At 62.6% G+C, this 23,751-nt stretch overlaps 1 protein-coding gene across 2 annotated transcripts in view; it reads right to left on the bottom strand.

Moving 5' to 3' along the window:
• CACNA1S (calcium voltage-gated channel subunit alpha1 S) overlaps window positions 1–23,751 on the bottom strand; it is a 58,320-nt gene extending 34,569 nt beyond the window's left edge. The window contains exons 1-9 of one of the 2 annotated variants that reach the window (XM_006078444.4): window positions 23,484–23,751; window positions 21,989–22,094; window positions 7,662–7,801; window positions 5,419–5,561; window positions 5,132–5,284; window positions 4,538–4,743; window positions 3,255–3,358; window positions 858–1,003; window positions 348–429 (exon numbers count right to left, since the gene is read on the bottom strand). In XM_006078444.4, coding sequence (XP_006078506.2) covers window positions 348–429; window positions 858–1,003; window positions 3,255–3,358; window positions 4,538–4,743; window positions 5,132–5,284; window positions 5,419–5,561; window positions 7,662–7,801; window positions 21,989–22,094; window positions 23,484–23,635 — 1,232 coding nt within the window. In that variant the 5' untranslated portion in view covers window positions 23,636–23,751. The remainder of the gene's footprint in view (window positions 1–347; window positions 430–857; window positions 1,004–3,254; window positions 3,359–4,537; window positions 4,744–5,131; window positions 5,285–5,418; window positions 5,562–7,661; window positions 7,802–21,988; window positions 22,095–23,483) is intronic. The other variant, XM_006078443.4, reaches the window with a different exon arrangement.

Genomic DNA, 23,751 nt, shown 5'->3' with positions numbered 1-23,751 from the left:
AAGGACTCCATCTTTTCTTTGGTGCCTTTCTCTATTGTTGGATCTCTCAAAGTCACAATTGTGTGTGAATTTGGAAGCAGCCAATCAAACAAACACACGGTCCTCTTGAGACAAAGTCGCCAGGGCTCCAGCCCCCTGCCCCATAGGCCTGCGACGCTGCCGCCTCCCCTGCTGGAGCAGAGGTTCCCGGGACTAATTACCCCACCGGCTCCCAGTGTCTCCCTCACGTGATGTGGAAATAGGTCATCTGCTCAATGCCCTCCTCCCGCACTCAGGGAACGTGACCCAGAAGCCACCCACGGGGGGTGACTGGGGCTGGGGGGACCCAGAGCCGGGCAGACACTCACATGAACTGGATAACTTTGCTCAAGCCCGCGATTTCGTACAGGCTCTCCGTGTCGGAGCCGCCTTCATCCAGAGCCAGCTTCCCTGGGGACAGAGAGGCACGGGTGGCCAGGCTCCCCTCTGGGCTGGACGCACCAGGAAAGGGCACAGACCAGGGACACCTGGGATAGCGGCCCTGTGTGGGCCTGGACCCCTCCCTCTGCGCTGTCCTGATTCCCAGGAGCCAGAGAGCCTGCACCGTCGGGAGGGTGGTTCCTGGGGGCAGCGAGGTACTTTGGTAGTCAGTGCTCTGGGCGGGCCCTGGGCCCACCTGGCCACCTCCACCTCCAGGCACCAGGCTTGCCCTCTAGGGGCCATGCTTCCTCATCTGCAAAGTGGGGCCCTCAGTCCTGCTCGTCAAGCCCTGGGGCTGTGGGGGAGCAGGGCGTGGTGATGCCCTTATTGGGCCATCTTGGGGCGAGGGCGCGAGGGCAGCTTGGGACGGGGTGCTGACTGTTGCCCATGGCTCCCACCTTCTCTCAAGTCATCCACGTCCATGACCTCGCCCTGTGTGATCCAGCTCAGGTAGCCCCGGAGGTCCTCCTCCAGCTGCTGCTTCTCCCGCAGCTTCTGGAAGGTTCCCCTGGACTTGGCCTTCTCCCGCTCCTTGGTGAATTCCCTGCAGGGGGCCGGGGAGGAGGAGGAGGAGGAGGAACCAGTTGCAGGGATGGAGTTTCTTGGGTCACTGAGCCCCTTCTGAGGCTGGACATGCCCATCCTCCTGGTCTGGGTATCACGGGTGTCTGGGGACCTTCCTGGGGCCGAGGGCAGCACTCCCCCCAGCCCCGCCCTCCAGGATATTTGGCACACTTGGCCCCCCTCTATTGTTCCTTCTCATCCCATCTCATTTCTCCTGCTTCGTCTTGGGTGACCTTGGGCAGGGGTTAGTGGCATGACCATCCACTGCCTAACAGAACTGCCTGGACCCTCCCGAGACAGGCTGGGACCTGCGACCCTTTGCACACTGCTTGCACCTGGACACACCTCTCCTCCAGCAACAAGATACAAAGAAACTACATGGGACTAAAAATACCTGCATGCATGTGTAGCTGGGGCAAACTCTGGACCAAAAGATACAAAGACATAAAAAAAAAAACCGCCCCTACTGCCATTTCTGGAGAGCCGGAGCAGCAGGTTACTGCACACGCCCCATATACTCAACACCACAAGGGCTGGGCACACCACCTTGGCACCGCCTGTGGCCCAGCCCCTGGACACACCAGGACGTTCATCCCACCCCAGGAACCAGCAAGGGAGACTCTGGCTTGTTGCTGCCTCCTGCAGCTGGTGCAGGAGCCCCAGTGAAGTCTGGCCTGACTTCCTGGTCTGGCCCTAGTTAGTCTATACTGCCTGTGGGCCGAGAACTGCCTCGCATCACTGGTTTTCCCTGCAGCCCTGACCCTGTAGGCCGCCTGGATTTAGTTCTGCTTACAGACCTAGGGCTTCGGGGGCGGGGTGGGGGCTCCTGGGCCTCGAAGAAACCAGGGTGCAGCAGTGGGACGGGGGACCCGAGGGTCGGGGAAGGCTCCGGGCAGGGCGGGGGGCAGCCAGCCTGAGGGGCGGGGGGCAGCCAGCCTGAGGGTACCAGGGGGCAGCAGCCAGATGGGGGACCCGAGGGTCGGGGAAGGCTCCGGGCAGGGCGGGGGGCAGCCAGCCTGAGGGTCTGCTCACACCACCTGCGCCCTCACATTGCCGGGCAGGGTCCAAGAGGGGTTCTTGGCCACCTTGTGTCCCGGTCCGTTCTGGGCTCCTATGAAAGCTGTGGGTCCCTCCTCAGAACCATGGGGAAAATGCTCTATTTAGGAGCATTTCGGGCAGCGTTGTAAAGTGTTTCATTTGGAAACCAGAGCCTGACAACGGAACCAGTGGTATGAAAATGCAGTTGTTGAGACATAAAGAAATGGTGTTGAAATTACATATAAGACTCCAGGAGTTGGTGAAAGGCAGGGAAGCCTGGCCTGCTGCAGTCCGTGGGGTCACAAAGAGTCGGACATGACTTAGCAGCTGAACAAATGCTTCTTTAGTAATTCATTAACTGGCAATATCTAGCCTCAGTTCTAAAAACCGTCATAATTTCAAGGTAGTGATACTTGAAACACTGGGATCTGACAAGGGCTTCCTACTGGGATGAGTCACGGGCGGCGCTGTGACCACTTCATGAAAGGAAGTGTCGTTTCAGTTAGAGTCAATAAAAATGAAAGCAGGTCCTTCTTCTCCGAGTCCACAGACCCCCCAGTGCCAGGAGGGCAGCTCCTGGGGCTGGTGGTGGCCGCTTCCAGGCTGCCCGCTGCGGCTGCGGTGGAGCCTCACAGAGGAATGACCATGGGCGTGCAGCGCCCGTGGTGTGCGGGCCTCTGCTCTAAGTCCGTTATAGGAATGGACTCGTGCGTTCTCCCAACCAGCCTGTGAAGCAGGCCCTGACGTTATTCCTCTGTGACAGAGGTGGACCCTGAAGCACAGAGGGGTTAAGGAATTAGCAAAGGTCACACAGCCAGCGAGCAGCAGCACAAGGGTTTAAACCGGGGCCTCCTGCCCCAGTCTGCGCGCTCAGCCCGGAGGCCATTCTTGGAGCTGAGCCTCAGACCTTGCACCTCCAGGGGCTGCAGGCCGGGATCTTGGGGGCTTCACACAGAGGGGCCAAAGGAAGCGAGGATGGAAGAAGGCTCAAGGAGGAGGGAGGGGGTGGAGAAAGGGGGGCTCTCCCTGCATCTTTGCTCTTCCTTGCTAGCGGGGAGCCTGCTCCCGGCTAAAGGGGACCCGGGGAGGAGTGGGCATTCTAAGTCACACCCCCTGCCCTCTTCCCTCTCTCCTTCCCTGCCCCCCTTCTCCCCCTCCACCAACCGCCCCCCCCAGCTGCCTCTGGCCCCTCACCCGCTCAGGACGCCCAGCACCAGGTTGAGGATGAAGAAGGAGCCCAGCAGGATGAGGGTGACAAAGTAGATCCAGGGCCACTCGTTCCCGATGGCATCGTTCACCTGGTCCAGACACGGGTGTGAGTCCCCGGTGTGTGGGTCCAGGCCCTCCGCAAGCTGGCCCACTCGTGGCACCTGGCCATCCAGGTCCAGCCTGAAGATTCAGCACTGGGGCCTGGCTGACGGCTACCTGGCCGGCGGGACAGAGCCCTGCCTCCCTCCAACCGCCTGGCTCCCTGCCTGGACCCCGTCCTGCAGGCCGCCTCCAGCCTCCTTTCCAGCCAAGATTTCTCCGAGTAGAAACACTCTGAGCCTCGGCCTGCACTCAGCCAGCTCCTTCAGGAACCGCCTGTGGCTGCGATGAGTCCCCCAGCATCTCTGAGCCCTGTCCCAGCGCCTCCTGGACTGACAATGTGAGCTCACCCCTCATAGGCTGGTCACAGGCAAAACAACACGTGTGACAGTCCTCTGAAACGTTTAATAACCGGTTCCCATGATCTGAGCTCACGAGAGCCAGTCACACGAATGCTTCATGTTTGCAAAGCATTTGACAGCTCTACGACTGTCCCCCATGGGCAGTGTCACCCCGTGGCCAGGCTCCGGGGTTGGAGCCGGGGGGATTAGAGTTCAGTCTTGTCCGTGTCGCTCACTAGCCACCAGAGGCCAAATCACCGAACCTCTCTGAGCCTCAGTTTCCTTATCCAGAAAATGGGATCATGCCTTCCATTGCTAGAGGATCAGATAGCTCTGAGTAACATCAAATAATGAACCTTCTCAACAGGAGGACCACACACTGGGTTTGCATTGACACTGTGGGGACCCAGTTAACAGACTCACTAACCATCTAACTACCTGATTGTGGAGCCGGTATTTTTATTCTACAGCCGAGGGACCTGATATCCAATCGCCTTTTTATGGGAGAGCAGCCTTGCCCAGCAGTGAGGAGAGAGACTCGCAGGGCCCTTCCTCCCTCGGGAAATCTGAGATTCCTGGCCATGAGGGGTGAATCACTCACAGCCAGGCTTGGGGACAAGGCAGGAGCTGAGACAGAAGCCACCAAGCTCCTGGTTTCCACCCTCACTGCTCCTGGGGCTGCGGACACAGGTGGTACCCCAACCCCTCCCCCCAGGATGCTGGAGGGGAGGGGAGCAGTGGGCACTCCAGGGGCCAGGACTGGCAGGCCCACCAACGGCCCAAGCCCACGGGTCAGGGGATAGCCGGCGGGCTCGGGCCCAGACCCACCCAGTAGAGGACGTCGGTCCAGCCCTCCATGGTGATGCACTGGTACACGGTGAGCATGGAGAAGCCGAAGTTGTCGAAGTGGGTGATGCCGTGGTTGGGGCCGGGCCACCCGCCACGGCACTCGCTGCCGCTGATGGTGCAGGGGCGGCCGGAGCCCGTCCGGGCGCAGGGGGACGGCTTCTCGTTCTCCACCGTGGCCACGATGTCTGAGGGTGGGCGGCGAGAGCAGTGAGCCCCAGGCGGGAACGGGAGGGGGCGTCTCAACAAGACTGTGAAGTCGGGGGGACAGCCCAGCGGGAGCGTGCGGTGCAGACCGCAGGGAGGCTCCGGGGCGTGGGTAAGGATCCAGACACGGATCCACGGATATGGGTAGGCACGGCGGCGCCTTCGGGCAGCAGCTCCAGGCAGACCTCCCTGGAGGCGAGGCTTCTAGAGACCCCAGACTGCGAGGCACGCCGTGGATCACTTTGCAGAAGAAGGCGGCAGGGGCGGAGGTGTGGGCAGGGCCTCCCACCGGGACTCGAGAGCTCCCTCTGGGACACTGAGACAGAGCCCGCCCCCGCCCCCGCCCTGCGGCCCAGCCCCCCAGCGCACCAGTGCCGATGAAGTAGCAGGTCTTGTGCATCTTGCCCTTGAAGAGCTCGAGGCCGATGATGGCGTAGATGACGACCATGAAGAGCACCAGCAGGGCGATGTGGAAGAGCGGCAGCATGGCCTTGAAGATGGAGTTGAGGACCACCTGCAGGCCTGCGGGGCGGGGCGGGGGGGCAGGACTCAGCTTCCCTCTGGCTCTCCAGGCCCTCCCCAGGACACCAAGCCTGCAGGGGCCCAGAACTGGGGCAGGGAGCAGGCCAAGGGAGGGGCAGGGCTGCGCCACCCACTGGGCACCCCGGACACCAGCCGGAGCGGGCGGAGCACGCGGAAGGCCCGCAGCGCCTTGACGTCCAGGCCCGCGCCTTTGCTGCTCATCGGGGCCGTGTTGCTCTGAATGAGGTTGACCTGCTCCAGGATCACGGTGAAGACCCTGCAGCGACAAAAGAGGGAGACGGGGCCCGCGGTCAGCTAGGCCTCTGCCTGGGGGCGGGGCCCTTGTCCCGTCTGGGGACCTGTAGGGAGGCGGGGCGGGGCAGATATGGGGCCCCACACCGGGGGCTGCTCTGGTGATGTCTGTCTGTCCGGGGAATTTTAGAAAAGCCCCCGCAGCCATGTTCAGGCTCAGTGAGACGAGCACTGGGCCCATCGGTGGTGTCCGCTCTGGCCCTGAAGCTGTGGGGGGAACTGCTGGTGTTGCAGCATCTGTGTCAGGCCTGGGGGCTGAGCTCACCCTGGGGCGGATGGGCAGTTCCAGCTGCCCACACCTAGGGGATGCGGAGGAGAAAGCCCAGGGCTGGCTCTCCTGTGGGCATTCCTCCTGCTGCCCGTCTGACAAAGGTCCGGACCCTCCTTCCTGCCCTCAGGTCACTCTGAGGTCCGTCTCAAGCCCTTCTGTATCCTGTTGACAGCTGCCCCTGGACCACACCACACGGGAGCGCGGCCTCCAGCTAGGAGTCCGTCCAGGGCAGAGGCTGACTCATAGAATCCCCCTCCTCTCCGTGTTCTGCCCACAGCAGTATTGTACAATTGGTAAGTAAGCACCATGGTTTTTATTGACTTGAAGGGCAGCTTAGTGGTTAAGACAGCAGCCTCTGGAGTAAGTTGTGTGTTTGGTTCAGTCGCTCAGTCGTGTCTGACTCTGTGTGACCCCACGGACGGCAGCACTCCAGGCTCCCTGTCCTTCACTATCCCCTGGAGCCTACTCAGACTCATGTCCATCGAGTCAGTGATGCCGTCCCACCATCTCATCCTCTGACGAACTCTTTTCCTTCTACCCTTGGTCTTTCCCAGCATCAGGGACTTTTCCAGTGAGTTGTTTGTTGGCATCAGATGACCAAAATGCTGGAGCTTCAGCTTCAGCATCAGTCCTTCCAGTGAATATTCAGGGTTGATCTCCTTTAAGATTGACTGGTTTGATCTCCTTGCTGCCCAAGCAAGACCTTCAGGAGTCTTCTCCAACACCACAGTTGAAAGGCATCAATTCTTTGGCGTTCTGCCTTCTTTACGGTCCAGCTCTCACAACAGTACGTGCCCACTGGGAAGCCCTGTTATAGTTAGGCGGTGGCTGCTACATCTTATGTCATGGGCTTAGCCATGCTCCCCCCCACCCCACTCCCAGTTCATATGCTGAAACCCTAACTCCTGGGATCTCAGAATATGACTGTATTTGAAGACAGGACTCTAAAGAAGCAACTCAAGTGAAAAGGAGGCTGTTAGCGTGGGCTCTAATTGTCTGACTGGTGCCCTTAGTACAAGAGGAAACGTGGGCACATGCCACCTGGGCACGCACCACAGGGGTGTGTGTGGATAGAGGAAGGACCACGTGGGGATATAGCAAGAAGGTGGCCATCGGCAAGCCAGGAAGGGAGGCCTCAGGAGAAACCTGGCATCACCTTGACCTTGGACTTCCAGACTCCAGAACAATCAGAACATAAATTTTGGGGTATCGGCCCCCGGCCTGTGGCATCGTGTCGTGGCGGCCCAAGCAGACTCGCGTGCCTCCTGCTCGGTCACTTAAGTCATGTCTGCCCCTTTGTGACCCCACGGACTGTCCACCAGGCGTGCACGAGGCTCCTCTGTCCATGAGACTCTCCAGCAAGAGTACTGGAGCGGCTTGTCACGTCCTCCTGCCCCAGGGGATCTTCCCAACCCAGGGACCGAACGCGCGTCTCGTGTCTCCTGCATTGGCAGGCGGGTTCTTGACCACCAGCGCCACCTGGGATGCCCAAGCAGACTCCTACAGGTTACCAAATGTCCGTTCTCGTGAACTCCAGTGACATGTGCTCCACACAGGTCCGTGGAGAGATGGTACCAAAGGCTGAGAAATTTATGAACGTCCAGAAACTGCTGGGCCCTGGAAGCAGGCACACGTTTCCAGCCGTGTGCGCAGAGAGCAAGCAGGCTGGCGGTGCCTGGCTGGGGAGGGTGTGACTTGCTGGCACCCCCACTGCCCCACCCCACTCACCGCTGCACCCGCCTCTGGGCCCTGGGGTCCCCGCCCGGCTCAGCCCCGCACCCCAGCCTCACTCACCCCAGGAAGACGATGATGAAGTCCAGCACGTTCCAGCCGCTGCGCAGGTAGGCATCCTGGTGGAACAGGAAGCCGTAGGCGATGATCTTCATGGCGGCCTCGATGGAGAAGACGATGAGGAAGAAGTATTCCAGCTTCTCCTGCGGGGTGAGGGGGTCACACCAGGCTCAGCCGCCTCGGGACTCCCGCCTCTGCTACCCTACCACCTGGGTCCCTCCCTCCTGCAGGGCCCCTCCCCAGGCACTGGGGCGGCCTCTGACATCCTCTGTTCCTCCTCCCACTCTGTCTTCTGAGTGTATCCCCAGCTGAAAAAGCCACACATGTTTCCATCTGGTTCCTTTCCTGCCTTACTCACTAAAATATAAACTACCGGGGGAGGCGGGGGAGGCGTTGATTTTTTGCTCTTTTATTTTTGGCCACGCTGCCTTGTGGAATCTTGGTTCAAGGACCAGAGACCAAAATGACGACCTTTGCATGCAAGCGCAGAGTCAACCACCAGACCACCAGGAAGTTCCTCTTTTTTCAAAAAACGACTCTACATCTCCAGGCTAGAACGGGACGAATGGATGAACAGTCTGGACAGCCCCCGGATGAAGGCCCCAGGTGGCTCCTGTGTGGGCATCTTCTCCCTCATCCCGAGGACTCAAGGGAGCAGGGTTGGAGAGCACTCACTAGGGTTCAGCAGGGGCCTTCAGGGCTGGTCAGAGTCTTCCCTTTCATCCACTTTCTGTGATCCCCTCCGCCCATCCCACGTGCCCACATCCAAAGCCGACAGGCACCACTTGGGGGCCCAAGCGCCGTCATGCAGGGTGGGGGCATTGCGGGCTCACTGCTGTGGAGGGGGCCCCGCAGTTCAGGGGCTAAGGCTCCTGGCTCAGCCCCCACAGCCCAGCCCCCGACTGAAGGGGGGCTCCTCCAGGCCTCTCCAGACCCCGCCCCACCCCCACCCTGCCCCAGTCACCCCTCCCTGTCCCCGGTCCAGGAGGCAGCTATTTCCAAAGTAGCAGCTCACCCTGTCAGGGCTCCAGGCTGACGCCACTGTCTTCTGAGCCAGGCTTCAGAGCTCTGTGCCCGCCCCCGCCCCGCGCCCCAGACAGGCTCTACCCCTGGACGGCCCTGCACGACCAGCCGCAGGAGCACAGAGCGCATCCTCCGGAGCCGACGCCCAAGGAGGCCTGAGCCCCAGCACCTACAGCTGTGTCCCCACGGGTCACCCGCCCCCGCCAGGCCAGCACCATTGCCACATTAGGGCCACACAGCTGGCGACCCAGGCAAGGATTCACTTTACTTCCAAGAGGGTAGGCTTGGGAGGCAAGGTCCCCAACAGCTCATTCACACGGATCTGGTCTCAGAGACCTCCCCATTTAGTATTTAGAGAATTTTCCTAAAAGCACGGTTTCCCCTTCTATCCAGAGGGAGAAACTGCGGCACATATGGGCTAAGCCTGCTTTCCTTAACGGGCCCCTTATTTCTTTCACCAGCTTGTAAGCCCAAAGCTTTCTCCTTCCAGAAAACGGCACTGTAGGACTGGAATGCAAGGCTGCACCATCCTACTGAAGGGCTTGTGTAGGGCCTGTGCTTGAGCTAAGTAAGGCAGCCGGGAACTGGGGCCATCGCCCTGGGGAGCGGTCACTGTCCAGGGGCCAACCCACGGCTCCCTGCGAGGATGGGGGCGGCACAGCAGAGCTGAGGGGGATGGGGTTCCCGTCCCCTGCAGGGCAGGCCGCTGGGAGTCTGGCAGCCCGAGGGGGCAGAGGAGCAGTGAGTGAAGTCAAGTCAGCATTTAAACGCTCCTGCGGCTGCTGCCCCAGGGGCAGAAGTGGGCTTAGCGGAGGGAAAACAGGGCCCAGAATAGCTGCAGAGCTCACAGGCCAGGCAGCCGGCCGCACACTGGGGCGGCGGAGGGGGAGGGGGCGCCTGCACCTGCCCCTGCCCATCCTGCTTCCGCTTGGCCACCAGGGAGCTTGTCGAGGCCACGGGTCACTCAGGGTCCGCGGCTGTTAGCTCCGGCGCTCCTCTGAAGCGCGTGGAGTTACGGAACTCTGCGTGGGCGCCCCGGGTACACGTGCATCCGCCGATGCAGGGGGCCGGGCCCCTTCCTTTGCCACAGGAACGGGGTCATGTGGAGTCACCGCAGCCCCCCGGCCCTGGCTCCCTCCCCGCTGCTCACTAAGCACCACCCTGGAGGCCGTCTGAAGGCCCCGGTGGCTTCCTGGGGAAGGCTTCCCCAGCCTTCCCGGAGCTCCCTGGCTGCCTGCTCCCCCCGCACCCCCTTCCCTTAGGCCGTGCCTGTGTCCTCCTGCATAGCCCCGCTGGTTCTCACAGAGTCGTGGCCCATGGTCGTGTCCAGGGGTGGCCAGGGCTGGGCTCCATGTGTTCTGCCTCTGACCTGAATGCCCCTCCCCAGATCCCGCTCCTCCACACGGTCCAGCTCAGCCGATGGCACCAACTTGCTGAGTGGGACTCCCACCTGGCTCTCTGTGGATGCCTCCCACTGCTCTGCCCTGGGCCCCAGTACCCACCACGTCCAAACCTTTCTGCACCCTAACGTTTTCTGATCCACCTGCCCCCAAACTCACACAACCTGTGCCCCCATGCCTCCCAGGCCCATATGACAACCGGACACCCCCCATGTGACATCCAGGCCCCTGGATCTCCCGCCGCCCCCGCCGCTATACCTGCATCCCCGGGCCCCTCAGCCCAGCAGACCTCGCACCCACCAACAGCCCTCTGAGCTCCCAGGGCGAGCTCTTCCCGTGTGTCCCGCCATCCCCGCAAACACGGGGCCACTCTTCAGCACCCCTCCCCCAGCTGCAGCCCCAAGACCACACGAGAGGTCCCGAAGCTTGGGGCTGCCTGTGGTTTCTCTGCCGCCAGACAGAAGAGGCAGTGGTCCCCATCAGCAATAGGATTGGGGAACGGGCAAAGGTCACCTTAGGCGGTGTCTCTGAGTCTCTGCTGGTGGGGGGTAAGGGGAGGTTTCATGGCGGGGCTCCACCCCCACCCCCACACCAGGTTCAGGCTCCCCCGAAACCCTGCTGAAGGCGCCGGGCCTCAGGGCTTCTGCCCTTGCTGTTGCCCTGCCGGGATTGTCCTTCCGAGAGAGCCCCACGAAGGCACCCTTCTCTCTCTCGGACCCCAGGTCCAGCGTTATCACTAGGGCCCAGGACCCCTCCTTCCCTCCCCCTGCTGTCTTCATCCCAAACTTGGGGTGTTTGTCAGCAGCCGACCCCGCTTGCCACGCCCTGTCTCGTCCTTCCTGACTGTCCGCCCGCCTCACTGTATAGCCCGGAGCCGCTGCCTCGTCCCCTGCGTCCGGCACCGGCGGCCGCGTGGGTGTCTGTGGGCATCGGTCCCCGCCTGCGGTGGGCACCATGCAAGCCCCAGAAGCGGCCTTTGGGAACCGTCAGAGCAACATGCGCAACCCCCAGGCACGCGGGCGGGTCACAGGCCACGGCGGGCTCGCGGAAGCCACGCGGTGAGCCCCGGGGCCAGCCCGCGCAGCTCGGTGCCGGCGAGGTCCGCAGGGGAGAAGCGCCCATCAGATCACGGAGGACAGGACGCGCCAGCCACAGACAGCTCTGGCCTCACAGGTCGTCCGCAAAGCTCCATGCCGGAGCACGTGGGACCGCCTGGCACACAGTAGGGCCTCAAGGAACATTTGCTGAATGAATACAGAGCAGAAAACCCCATCTCTGATGCCACACGCCTCAGCGGCCTCGCCATCTCCGTTTCTGACAGGGGACGCTGGACCCCAGGCTCTGACACCCACGCAGGGAGACAGTGCCCACCCCAGAGCCCTGGCACTGCCCGAGTGAGCACCACGAGCCTGTCTGACCGGGAGCTGAGACCAGCTACCTGCAACACGTGCTGAGTCACTCCAGTCACGTCCGACTCTGTGCGACCCCGTGGACTGCAGCCCGCAAGGCTCCTCTGTTCATGGGATTCTCCAGGCAGGAGCACTGGAGCAGGCTGCCGTGCCCTCCTCCAGGGCATCTTTCTGACCCAGGGGTCTAACCTGGCTTTCCGGTATCACAGGCAGATTCTTTACCACTGAGCCCCCAGAGAAACCCCTGCAAGGAAGGCCTTAACTAGCAAACGTCCCTCCACAGACAGGCCGCTCACTGAGGCCCCAGGGCCAGTGTTGGCTGGAGGTGGGCCTGCTCTGTGACCCTGACTCACCTGCTCCTGGTGGCATTGGAGCCAGACCCTCCGAAGCCCTGGGCTGAGAACAGCGGGGCTCAGACCACACCCCATCCTGCTCCTGCCTCTGTCTCCAAGAGTCAGCCATCCTGGCCCGACTCTCCATGCCCCGAGGCCCTGGGCTCCGTGGGGAGATGGGGGCAGGACAGGCCTCCCTCCGGAGGTCTGTGGGCCTCAGTCCCCCTGTCTGACCACATTGGGGCCTTCAGGACAGCAGGCCTGGACCCCAGCATCCCTGACACCAGAGGCCCCTTGAGGGCTCCGGGCCCTGCAGGGCCCACAGAAAGGCCCTGCAGGCTGGTCCGGGACAGGGTGATGGAGCCAGGAAGCTCCAGTCACAGTTCTGAAGGCGGCGGGTCCTCCCCAACCCCCAGGCCTGAGGCTCCTGCCTTACTGCCCAGGCTCTGTGACCCATTCAGACACAAATCTTGCTGGGGTGGGCGTGGAGCATTCCACTTTTCCAGTCACAGTTCACTGTTAGGAGCGTCTGTGTCAACAGGCCGGAGCGGGTTTGGCTGAGAGAAGGAGCCTGTGTGCAGGGGGCGCCAGTGGGGTCTCACGGCAGCGCTCAGAGCAGACCCACGGGTGCTGCCGCTCCAAGATGCTCCCCACCCCGGCTCCTCCCCGGTCTGCTCCCCAAGCAGACCCTGGGCCCGCTGCCCCGGGAGACGTAGGGGGCAGGTCGGGAGGTTTGTCTCCTAAAGCCCCCCACCCCGGTGTATGGGAGGGCTTGAAGTGGGGGGCCGTCTCCCCAGCAAAACAGAGCCTCAGCCCAGGGTTTGGAGGTTCGAGGGCCTGCTTCCTCACAGCACCCTGAGCTGCGGCAGGGTCTGAGGGCACCAGGGGACCCTCAAGACAGCAGGGGCAGCCCTGCCAAGGACTCCTGCTTCCTGAACTGCCCGCTGGGACAGCAGACAGCGGCCTGGGGAACCACGTGTCTAGAACGCTGTGGCCGCGAGGGCGGACGGGGCCGCCGGCCAGCACTCCCAGGCACTACCTAAGACCGGGGCCAGGCCGTGGAGTGAGTGAGCGGAGACCAAGCGTGGTCCAGTTCTGCCCATCCCGGATGGGTGGGGATAGGGCCCAGGCAGAGCCGGCTTCTGGGAGCAAAGGGGGCACCTCTTGGGCACCCCTACTCTGCAGCTTTTCCTGCGCAGACGTGAGGGAGATGGGGGCGAGGGGGCGAGGGGGCGAGGCCCCGGCCCGCCTGCCCTGGCTCAGCCCCAGGCCTCCAGGGGAGCTGGCCTGCGGACTGAGGCACCACTGCCTGGGAATGCAGGCCCTGGGGTGTGTCTGCAGGACCCCTCAGCCTCCAGGCTGGGAGGAGGGCCCACTGGCAGGAGAGCAGTGGCTGCATTCATCCTGACGCGCCCTCCCGGCATGGACGCGGCCTGAGCCCACCCCCCCTTGGCCTCCACTTCCCTTCCCAGGAGGAGAGCCAGCTCCTGTGGGGCCCACGCTGGGTGCGGGGTCAGGAGTGTGTCCAGAGGAGGGTGGCAGGGCTGAGGGCCACAGGGGGAGCCCGGTCACCTGGTGGGGCAAGAAAGCGAGGCACCCATGTTGTGGGAAGGAGACGGGGCCTGGGCTGGCGAGCTGACAGGCGCACTGGTTCACTGAGCTCATGCGCCAGGCCCTGGTGTGGTCACACACACAAACACACATGTGCACACACACACACGCGCGCGCGCACTCACACGCGCACACTCACACGTGCGCACACTCACACGTGCACACAGACACGCTCACAAACACATGCATGCACGCATGTACACATGTGTACACACATGTACGCACATGCACACAGACTCACACACACACACACACGTCATCCTCACAGGGGCCTGGAAGGGCAGCACTCCTACCCCCACTGAACAGATGAGGAAACCAAAGCACAGAGGGGTTAAGTAATTTCTCCAGGTCACACAGCAGCCGACTGGCAGGGCTGTGATGAGAACCCAGGCCCCGTGACCTCAACCACCATGTCATGCTGGGAGGGGAGAAAATTCACACGGGGACCCCCGGGGGGCTCGTCAGATCCCATCCTCTGCCCTCCAGGCCTGGGTTCCTCAGGGCTTGGCGGTGGGCTGGGAACACAGGGAAGGGACAGAGAGGGGAGGCGACAGCCACCTCCTCAGCCACCCCCGTGTGGCCGCACAGACACGCTCCCCCGATAGTTCTGGAGGATGGGGACCCCCTCCCCCGGCTGGGGCTCACAGACTGCAGGGAGCTGTGTCCGAGCCAGACCAGGGCAGGGGTGGCAGGCTCTGCGGCTGCCTGAGGCCTGGGCTCCGCTGGGCCCCCCGGGGCCGACCAGCTTGGGCCAGGTGTGCAGGGCAGCTCCAACTCTGTCCACCCACCCTCTCGGTGCCCATGCAGCACCTGGGCTGACGGGGGCACAAAGGAGCGTGGGGAATTCTGAGTCCCCCAGCAGGAGAGGGCAGGCATTTCGCCAGACCCCTGAGCAGTGGCCTGGGCTTGGACCCCTGTGCCTGGCTGGCTCAGGGTCTCTGACAGGCAAGGCCAGTGTGGGCCACTTCCTGGGGAGGTGGGGCGAGCCGAGCGGCAGTGGGCGCATTCCAGACCCTATAAAAAGACACGGCAACCTGAGCCTAGGAATGTTAGGGGCCGGCCGGCCGGCAGGCGTGTGGCGGGGGTGGGGAGGGCCGGCCCCTTAGCCCCCTGGCCGCCCCAAGCCAGCCTGACCAGTGTCAGCAAACCCTCCAGACCTCGGAAATCAGCACCGGGCCCTTGCTGGGACCTCTGCTAGCAGGCCTGGCCGAGGGGTCTGCGGGGGCCTCCGCCCCACCTCTCCTGCGGGTGGGCGGCTCTGGGTCGGCAGGAGGGGGCAGTCCTGTGCACTGGGGGAGGCAGAGCAGACCCCCGGCCTCTGCCCTGTAGACGTGAGCGGCACGCTCAGGACACATGCCCGGGACACACACCCAGGACACACCTGGGACACATGCCTAGGATGCACACTTACACACACTCAGGACATATGCCCAGAATGCATGCTTACACACGCTCAGGACATATGCCCAGGACGCACGCTCACACACGCTCAGGACATATGCCCAGGATGCACGCTTACACATGCTGAGGACACATGCCCAGGACGCACGCTTACACACGCTCGGGACACATGCCCAGGACGCACGCTTACACATGCTGAGGACACACGCCTGGGACACATGCCTGTGACACACTTGGGACACACGCCTGGGACACACGCTCAGGACACACGCTTACACACGCTCAGGACACATGCCCAGGACGCACACTCAGGACACACGCTTACACACACTCAGGACACATGCCCAGGACGCACACTTACACACGCTCAGGACACATGCCCAGGACACACGCTTACACACGCTCAGGACACATGCCCAGGACGCACACTCAGGACACACGCTTACACACACTCAGGACACATGCCCAGGACGCACGCTTACACACGCTCAGGACACATGCCCAGGACACACGCTTACACACGCTCAGGACACATGCCCAGGACGCACACTCAGGACACACGCTTACACACGCTCAGGACACATGCCCAGGACGCACGCTTACACACGCTCAGGACACATGCCCAGGACGCACGCTTACACACGCTCGGGACACACGCCCAGGACGCACGCTTACACACGCTCGGGACACATGCCCAGGGCGCACGCTTACACACGCTCGGGACACATGCCCAGGACGCACGCTTACACATGCTGAGGACACAAGCCTGGGACACACGCCTGGGATATGCGCCCGGGACACACGGTCAGGACACATGCCTAGGACACATGCTTACACACACCCAGGACACACCCGGGACACATGCCCGGGACACACACTCAGGACACATGCCCAGGACGCACGCTTACACATGCTCAGGACACATGCCCAGGACGCACACTTACACACGCTCAGGACACATGCCCAGGATGCACACTTACACACGCTCAGGACACATGCCCAGGACGCACGCTTACACATGCTGAGGACACAAGCCTGGGACACATGCCTGGGATATGCACCCGGGACACACGCTCAGGACACATGCCTAGGACACATGCTTACACACGCCCAGGACACACCTGGGACACACGCCCGGGACACACACTCAGGACACATGCCTAGGATGCACACTTACACACACTCAGGACATATGCCCAGGATGCACGCTTACACATGCTGAGGACACACGCCTGGGACACACGCCTGGGATACACGCCCGGGACACACGCTCAGGACACATGCCTAGGACACATGCTTACACACGCCCAGGACACACACCCAGGACACACCTGGGACACACGCCCGGGACACACACTCAGGACACATGCCCAGGACGCATGCTTGCACATGCTCAGGACACACGTTCCTGCCAGTCTCTAGACTGTTACCGAGAGCCCCTCCCCTTCCTACCCTGGAAACCACTGGCCTGGGGCTGTCCCTCTGACTCTCAGGATTCTGCCCAGTAGGAGCACAGATTCCTGCCTGATAGAGACCGTCCCTGATGGACGCGCCCTGTAGGACTCCGGCCTGCTGCGTGTCTCATCCGGCAACCCTAGTCGGTCATTTTTTCTCCAGGATCATAAATTTCTGTTTCTCGAATTTACTTTGAACCAGCTGTACTCTGCTTCTTGGTCGCTATGCATTGAATCAACCTATGACCTGTGTTCCTTCTCTGTTTTAATCAGAGTCATGTCTTTACTCTCTGCTTGCGGGCACAGTGACAGATAAGCAGCTAAAGCAATGTTCCTAGCCTGTCCCAGAACTGGTCACTCTGGCCACTGCCGCCATTGTTTTTCCATGTGGGTCCCCTCGGTCTGGCCCCGGCTGCATGGAGACGCTCCCAAAGGTTTCCTTTCATTAATTCAGTCGGGAGTCCCCCCGGGGCAGGGCCCCTTCAGGCTTCACGGAGCAGGTGAGCCTTAGAGCGGCAGAGCTGACCTCCTGGGGTCCTGGGCTGCGGCCTTGTTGGGCTTCCACGCCCCTGCACCGGCCCCAGGGTGGCTCAGGGTCTATTCCGTCCTCCTGCTTCCCTGACACACGCTGGCCCTGTGTGGCTGGTGTCCACAGCCTGCACGAGGCTGGGGGAACCCTGGCACAGTCAGTGTGGGTCAGTCCTGAAGACATGAAGCAGCCTGCCGCCCTCTGGGGGCCGTGGATGCGGGGCTGGGTCTCTGAGCATCCTCCCTGGCCTGCGTGGCAGTAACTCCACAGGCTAGAGGGTCCTGAGGCCCCGGAACTGCTGCCCTGGACGCCCCTCCTCCAGCCCCGCCCAGGACCACTCCCCGGGGAAGCAGAGACCTGCGTCCCCTTCTGATGAGGAGGGAGCCGCACGCAGTGCCCAGTCCAGGGTCCAGGTTTGCCTGCAGAGCCCCCTGGACAGGCACTGTGCCTCAGTTTACTCGCCTATAGAACTGTGCTGTCCCGTGGGGCCCTGGCGGGCATTCAGGGGGACGAGGCCCTGAGTGTGTCAAAGCAGTGCCCGGCACAGGGCAGGTGCCCAACAGGTGACAACCAAGACGAAGATGCTGATCATGGCGTTCGGCCGAAGGAGGGGGTGGAGGCCAGAAAAGCCGTCCAGGTAAGTCAGTTGGAAGGAGAGGAAAAGGGTTAAAGAGGTTGGACACAGATGGTGGGTGGGGTGAAGAGGAAGATTTTGTGTGAGATAATCCTTTGGTCATCGCTACGAGTTGTATCCTTTGAGTCCAGAGCAACCCAGGGTCCCTGTGACCAGGGCTTTGTGGCTGGGAAGCCCCTACAGGGGTACTGAGACTCAGCACGATAAAGGCTCCTGTGCGATAGACGAGGTAGCACAGCCTACAAGGGCTTGACTCACGCAGAACCTTCTCGGAAGTTTACGGTGCTAACCCCTTTTACAGGTGAGGGTACAGAGAAGCAAAGCAACTCACCTGAGATCACACAGCTGCAGCCCCAGGGCCCCCTCTCTGAGCCACCATCTGCGTCTCCAGCCTGGCTGAGGCAGGGCCCACGTCCCCCCTGCTGGCTGGGACACCGTCATGGTGGCCGGGACATGGGCACCGATCCCGCCTTCATGGATCTCTGCCATAGTGTCTCCCCAGGCCTCCTGGCTGTCTCTGGGCCTCGGCTTCCCCAGCTGCTCTGACCCAGGGCTTCCCCCTGACGAACTGTCACGGGTGTCTCCAGCTCAGCCCGTCAGCCTGGATGAGAGCTGGTGGGTGGAGCCGGAGTGGCTCCTGGAGGGGCCCCGGCCTCCTGGGGTTGCGGGCTTGTTCCCAGAGCAGGCGTCAGGGCTCCCCTCCTGAGCAAGGGGCCAGCTGCCCGGGGCCGCACAAGGACCGCCCCCACCAGCCCGCAGTCACCCAGAGTCGGGGAGCCTCTGTGGTCCAGGGCTCCAACCCGCACGTCCAAGGGCCTAAGGGCTCGGGCCGCACCTGCAGGGCCGGGGGTGGACCTGGCTGTCCCCTCCCCCAGGAACACCTGCAAAACTACCGCCTGCTCATCGCCCTCCCTGAAACCCCCGCCTCCCCCCCACACACTCCGTCCCACGCGCATCAGGCGCCAGGTCCATGGAGCCCACCTCCTAACCAACCCCCGCACGGTCTCCAAGGCCTCTGTTCACCAGACACAGCGTTGCTGCCCTACCCCCACCCCACTTTCCGAGGTGCCTGAGAGCCACTCTGACCCCAGCTCACGTCTCCACCTCGTGCCCCCCGCACTATGTCTGCGTGGCCCCCCTCCCTGCAGGCCTGGGGGTCCTTGCAGCCCTGGTGCCCCACTGGACCGCTCTGGGACTGGCACGCCCAGGGACGGGGCGTGTGCAGGCCTGGCCCAGGACCAGCGCCATTGAAGGTGCTGGGACGCCTTCCTGCCACTGCGCTCCCCCTGGCAGCCTCTCCTGGTCGGGGGCTATGGCCTGTTTAATGTTGGCGGGTGCAGACCTGCCCAGGCACCCCTACCCAATGACCCAGCTGCGCCCCGGCCTGAGCTGGGTGTGGAACTGGGTGTTGCCCTGCACACAGGCCCACTGCCTCCGCCCGAGGGGGACAGGCCTCCCCCAGGGGTATGCTGAGTGCCGGAGGGGTGGGGGCGGGACTGTGCAGGGCACCGCTGACCAGGCTGTGGCACAGGCAGCCCCGACTGGGGACAGCTGTCCGGACACGCCACACGGCGCATGGGCACAGACTTGACCCTCCCAGGACCTCGGGCAGGTCCTGCCAGGGGCCCAGGGCCCCAGCGGGCAGGGCCTGAGCTGAGAGTCTGTCCTTCAAGGCAGGGAAGGCGGGGAGGTGGCAGAAGGCGGGACCATGAGCAAGCCACTGCCCCCAGTTCCCGGCCCGTGCACCTGCCCCTGCTGGGCCCTGCTTACAAAACACAGAAACGAGATGGTGAAAGATTCACTGCCACCATGACTGCAGAGCGGCGTCCCGAGCACGGGTCCCGCCGAGCAGGCCACACTCCGGGACTCCGGCTCTGCCCTCCCGGCCCAGGCCAGACCTGCCACCCTCTGGGGCCTCTCTGACCCCATGGCTCACAAAGGTTTTCCTCAAGGACAGATGCTCGTGCCCCCTGACCCTGCACTCTCCTGTCCTTTCTATGCTTGTTTGATGGACTGGACTGATCTCTGTGCAGACGGGAGCTCTGGTTCACAAGGCCAACCCCCGTGGTGCTGGGGACGTAACAGACACTTGACAAATGTTTGTTAAATGAACAACAGAGTGAACGGTGGTCCGGACGCCTCCCTTCTCCCAACCGTGGCTCTGCTGGATGGCTGGAGGTGCGGGACGGGAGTTCTCAGGCCTTCCTCAGGTTCTTGTAAGGCAGCCAATTGTGGGAAGAAGAGAAAAAGGCCCCCGATGCCTCCCCGTTGCTCTGCCCACCCTCACTTCCCTCTCGCTGGTTTTTGGGATGATGAACATGTAACAGACAAGGGGAGGCGGGAGGCCTCAGTGGTGAGCCGGCCGTGTGACCGTCAGCGTCCCCCACCTCTCGGGTCATCACAGCCGGGGTCCCTCACAGACGAGCGACAGCCCGTCCAGCTCCGACCCTCGCCGTGGCGGTGGCTGTCTGGGAAGGCTTCCCGCGTGGTCCTGCCTGGGGGTCCTCCTCGTCTCTACAGACTCTGTCACTCAGCCCACAGCACCCTCTAGACTTGGGGGGCTGCTTTGTTTCAAGATGGAAAGCAATGTGCCCGCTAAGATCTCTGACGCTCTCTGGAGGATGGAGCGCCTTTTCAAAGCCGTTAACCTCTTAGGGAGTTGAAATGGAACTGACACCCCCAGACACGAACCCCTGAAGGGCGGAGTGGACACAGGGCATACAGAAGGGACCCATCCCAGGACCCAGGGCTTCGAGAAGCGCCTCCTCACACCTGCCTTCACCACGTCGGATCCCACTCTCTGCATTTTTCCAGTTATAGCCAAGCACACTCTTAGATTCCCAGCTTCTCCCCAACCCAAGATAGATGGATCCCATGGAAAGCAGCGCCATGCAGAGGCAGAGACAACGCTGCCCTTCCAGGCCCTGGATGCATGCGGCCAGCTTCCTCCTGCCCTCCCTGCAGAGTTAGTGCCCAAAAAGTCTGCTGAAATGAGGGGGTGCACCGCCCTGTCCCCCGGGAGCCTGGGTGGTAGATGCCCAGGGCCACGGCCTCCAGGGGCTTTCCCGGGGTGTCCGGCTTGTTGCCGCATTGGCGGCACAGCGATCCAGTCAAGTCTGAAAGTCAGAGCCTGAGTCTGAGACTCTGGGAAGACGGACATGTGGGGGGACCCTGGGCAGAGTACCCAGACCCCCGAGTCTCAGCTTCCTTGCCTCATAATGGGTCTAATGCCTTCACGGGGGAGTAAAAGAGACAATAATGCAAAATTCTGCATTTAGCACAGAACTGGGCGTCTAATAAGCGCTTGGGCGATGTCGGGCATCTGACTATGATCTGGTTTTCAGGTAAGTCCGTCTTTTATCCTCTCCAAGCCTCAGTTTTCTCATCACAAACAGGCTGAGGCGGGAGGAGCAGGACAGCCTGACCCTGGAAAACCCCCTCCAGCTGCGGCACTCCCTGGCCCGTGGACGTGTTGTGGGTGCTGGGCCGAAGGGAGCGTGGTGCTGACACGAGCTCCCCCGGAAAAGCAAGCTCCGCAGAAGCGCGTTTCTTCTGAGTCACACCCAGGGAAGGGAGATGAGCATTCAGCCCCTGGCCTCACTAAGCCTCAGTTTCTGCATCTGTCAAACGGGCCTGGCTTAGGGGCTGTGGTGTGGAGGACACGGCCACTCTCCCACGGCGCTCAGCGGTGAGCCCAACAGCCACAGGAGTGGAGCCAGAGCCAAGGTCACCTCCAAAGCTGACTGAGGCCCTTTGTAACCTTTGCCAAAGCCCCCTGATCATCACTAACAAGCTTCCTGACTCAAAATTAGGCCAAAACGCTGAGCCCCATGCTCAGCCTGTAGCACCCTAACCAATCGTGCATGCGTGCAAGCTAAGTTGATTCAGTCGTATCCGACTCTTTGTGACCCCACAGACTGTAGCCCACCAGGCTCCTCTGTCCACGGGGTTCTCCAGGCAAGATACCAGAGCAGGCTGCCATGCCCTCCTCCAGGGGAGCTTCCCAACCCAGGAATGAACCCGTGTCCCTTACGCCTCTTGCTTTGGCAGTGGATTTTTTTACCCCTAGTGCCACCTGGGAAGTCCACCGTAACCAATCACCTAACAGCAACCTTCCAGCAGGAATTTTCTTTGTCTTGAGGCTATAAAAATTGGCTCCTAAACCAGGAAAGCGCTGCCTCTCTCAGGTCTGTTAGGAGGTCGGCCGGCTGAGCTCGCAGCGCCCCCGTTTTCTTTGATCTTTGTTCTTAGCAAACTCATTCCCTTCTGAAATGCTCTCGAGTCTGGACATTCCTTTCCGGCCCGCGCTTGGACTGCCTCAGCACTTAGCACGGAGCTGGCACGGCGGGTACTTCTCAGTGCTGGCTGCTGCTATGACGGAATCCAGCCCAGCCAGGTTTCCCTGCGGAGCTCAGAGCCGCTCAGCCCGCCCTGCAGGTCTTGGGGACGGGTCTCTATCCTCCTGGGGGGGTGCGGGGTGAAGCTCCAGCATCCCCCACCGGGCAGTGGGCCGGCAGGGGAAGGACCACCCTCTTACCAGGCCGAGGTTCAGTCTGTTGTTGTCGTCCTCCGGCATGGGCAGGTACACGGCCAGGGCCACGCAGTTGGCAAAGATGGTGAGTAAGATGATGGTCTCGAAGGGTCTGGGGCGGAGTTAAGGAGAGAGTGAGGCGCGGGACTTGCGGGTGGAGCAGAGAGTGCGCTGGGGGTCTCTGTGGACACCAAGGCCCAGCGACGGGCCCACATCACACTTCTGCTCCTGGCTGGGGTGCGGGCGGGGACCCTCCTCCAACAGGGGCTTGACTGAGACATTCAGGGACCTCGAGGCGCTGGCTTCCGTCTGGGACTACTCAGTTCCAACGCTCAGGGAGTCTTGAGTCCCATCTCAGTCCCTACACCTCCCCCCTCGCCCTGCCCCCCACCCCTCTGTCCCCTCGAAGGTGCTACAGTCAGACAGTCCTCGGGGCCTCGGAGGAGCATCCAGGGAGGCTGGGCTGCTGCGAGCCGGGCGAGGCCCCCAGTGCGGGATGGGGAGCGGCTGTGCGCCCTGAAACCTTGCTTCTGCGGCCTGAGCAGGGGAGACTGCCCTGAGGCAGCCGCACACCCAGGTCCCAGTGTCCCTGCACGGGGCGAGCCAGCCAGTCTCCAGAGGGCACCCACAGGCTCCCTGGACTTGCTGGCGAGCAGTAGGGGCCCTGGGGGAGGCCACCAGGGGAGGTGGGGGTGGCGGAGACTGAGGGGTGAAGGTGGAGGAGCGGAGCTGTGCGTGAGTGGACGGCGGGGGTGCGCCCTGTGTCCACAGCTCACGGGAAGGCCCCATGCCCTTCCCAGCCACCTTCCTCGGGTTTGACGCGAGGTGGCCTCAGGGCAGAGACCTGGAGAGGCACTGAGAGACAGGCAAGAGAGGCCCCCGGCTCCCCAGATGGAGTGGGCAGGGGGCCCAGGGTGGGCACAGCAGTGTGGGACAGGCCAGGTCCCACCAGGCGCCCTGGCTCTGGGTTTCCTGCCCCTGCAGCTCCTTCACTCTCTTTCTTCTAGGCAACAGCTGGTGGGAGCCCGGTCTTCCAAAGCCCCTCAGAAATATTCCAAATATTCCCAGCCAGCGCACTCAGCACCCCCATGACAACGGCCTTCCCTCTGCCCTCATATCTGTCCCCCTGGCCCAGCAAGCTGGGTGTTTTCATCATTCTTCCTCCCGGAGCTGATGCCAGCGTGGAGGGGGTCACATTCCTGTGCCCAGGATGTGCGGCCCAGCTGGGCCTGATATCCACACAGAGCTCGGTGCCCACCCCACCAGCCTCCCAGCCAGCCTGCCGGCCTCCGCCACCCTGTCCCATGTCAGGGCCTCCACGCCTTCCAGCACCTTCCAGAGGTGGCCTCGGGGCCCTGTGCCTCGCCCCCAGCCCCCTGTGCCTGCACCAGGGCTGCCTTCCCAAAGGCCGCCGGCTGTACCCCCAGGCCCCGGTGCCCGGCCTCCAGAGCCTGTGATCGCTGAGCCCCCTCCTCCTCTCCGCGCGGCCCCTGAAGGATACTTCCACTCGACGATGCTGATGCAGGCTTTCCGCACGGGGTTCTGGAGGGTCAAGCAGAACAAGGCCCGGGGCGGCCTGGGCAGGACCTCCGGGACGGGCTTCTTGGCCTGCTTCCTCCGCAGGCCCTCGTCCTGGGCCGGGGCCGGCTCCATGGCTCCTGCGGCCTCGGCCTGTCCTGCTCCCCTACCGCTGTCCTCTCCTCCCCGCGTCCCAGCGCCCCCGCCTCCCGGACTGGGCGGCTGAGCTGGGGCGCCTGCCCTGCTGAGCC

The sequence above is a fragment of the Bubalus bubalis genome, chromosome 5 (genome assembly GCF_019923935.1).
Source record: "Bubalus bubalis isolate 160015118507 breed Murrah chromosome 5, NDDB_SH_1, whole genome shotgun sequence".
Lineage (NCBI taxonomy): Eukaryota > Metazoa > Chordata > Mammalia > Artiodactyla > Bovidae > Bubalus > Bubalus bubalis.
This window is presented reverse-complemented; position numbering and strand designations above follow the sequence as displayed.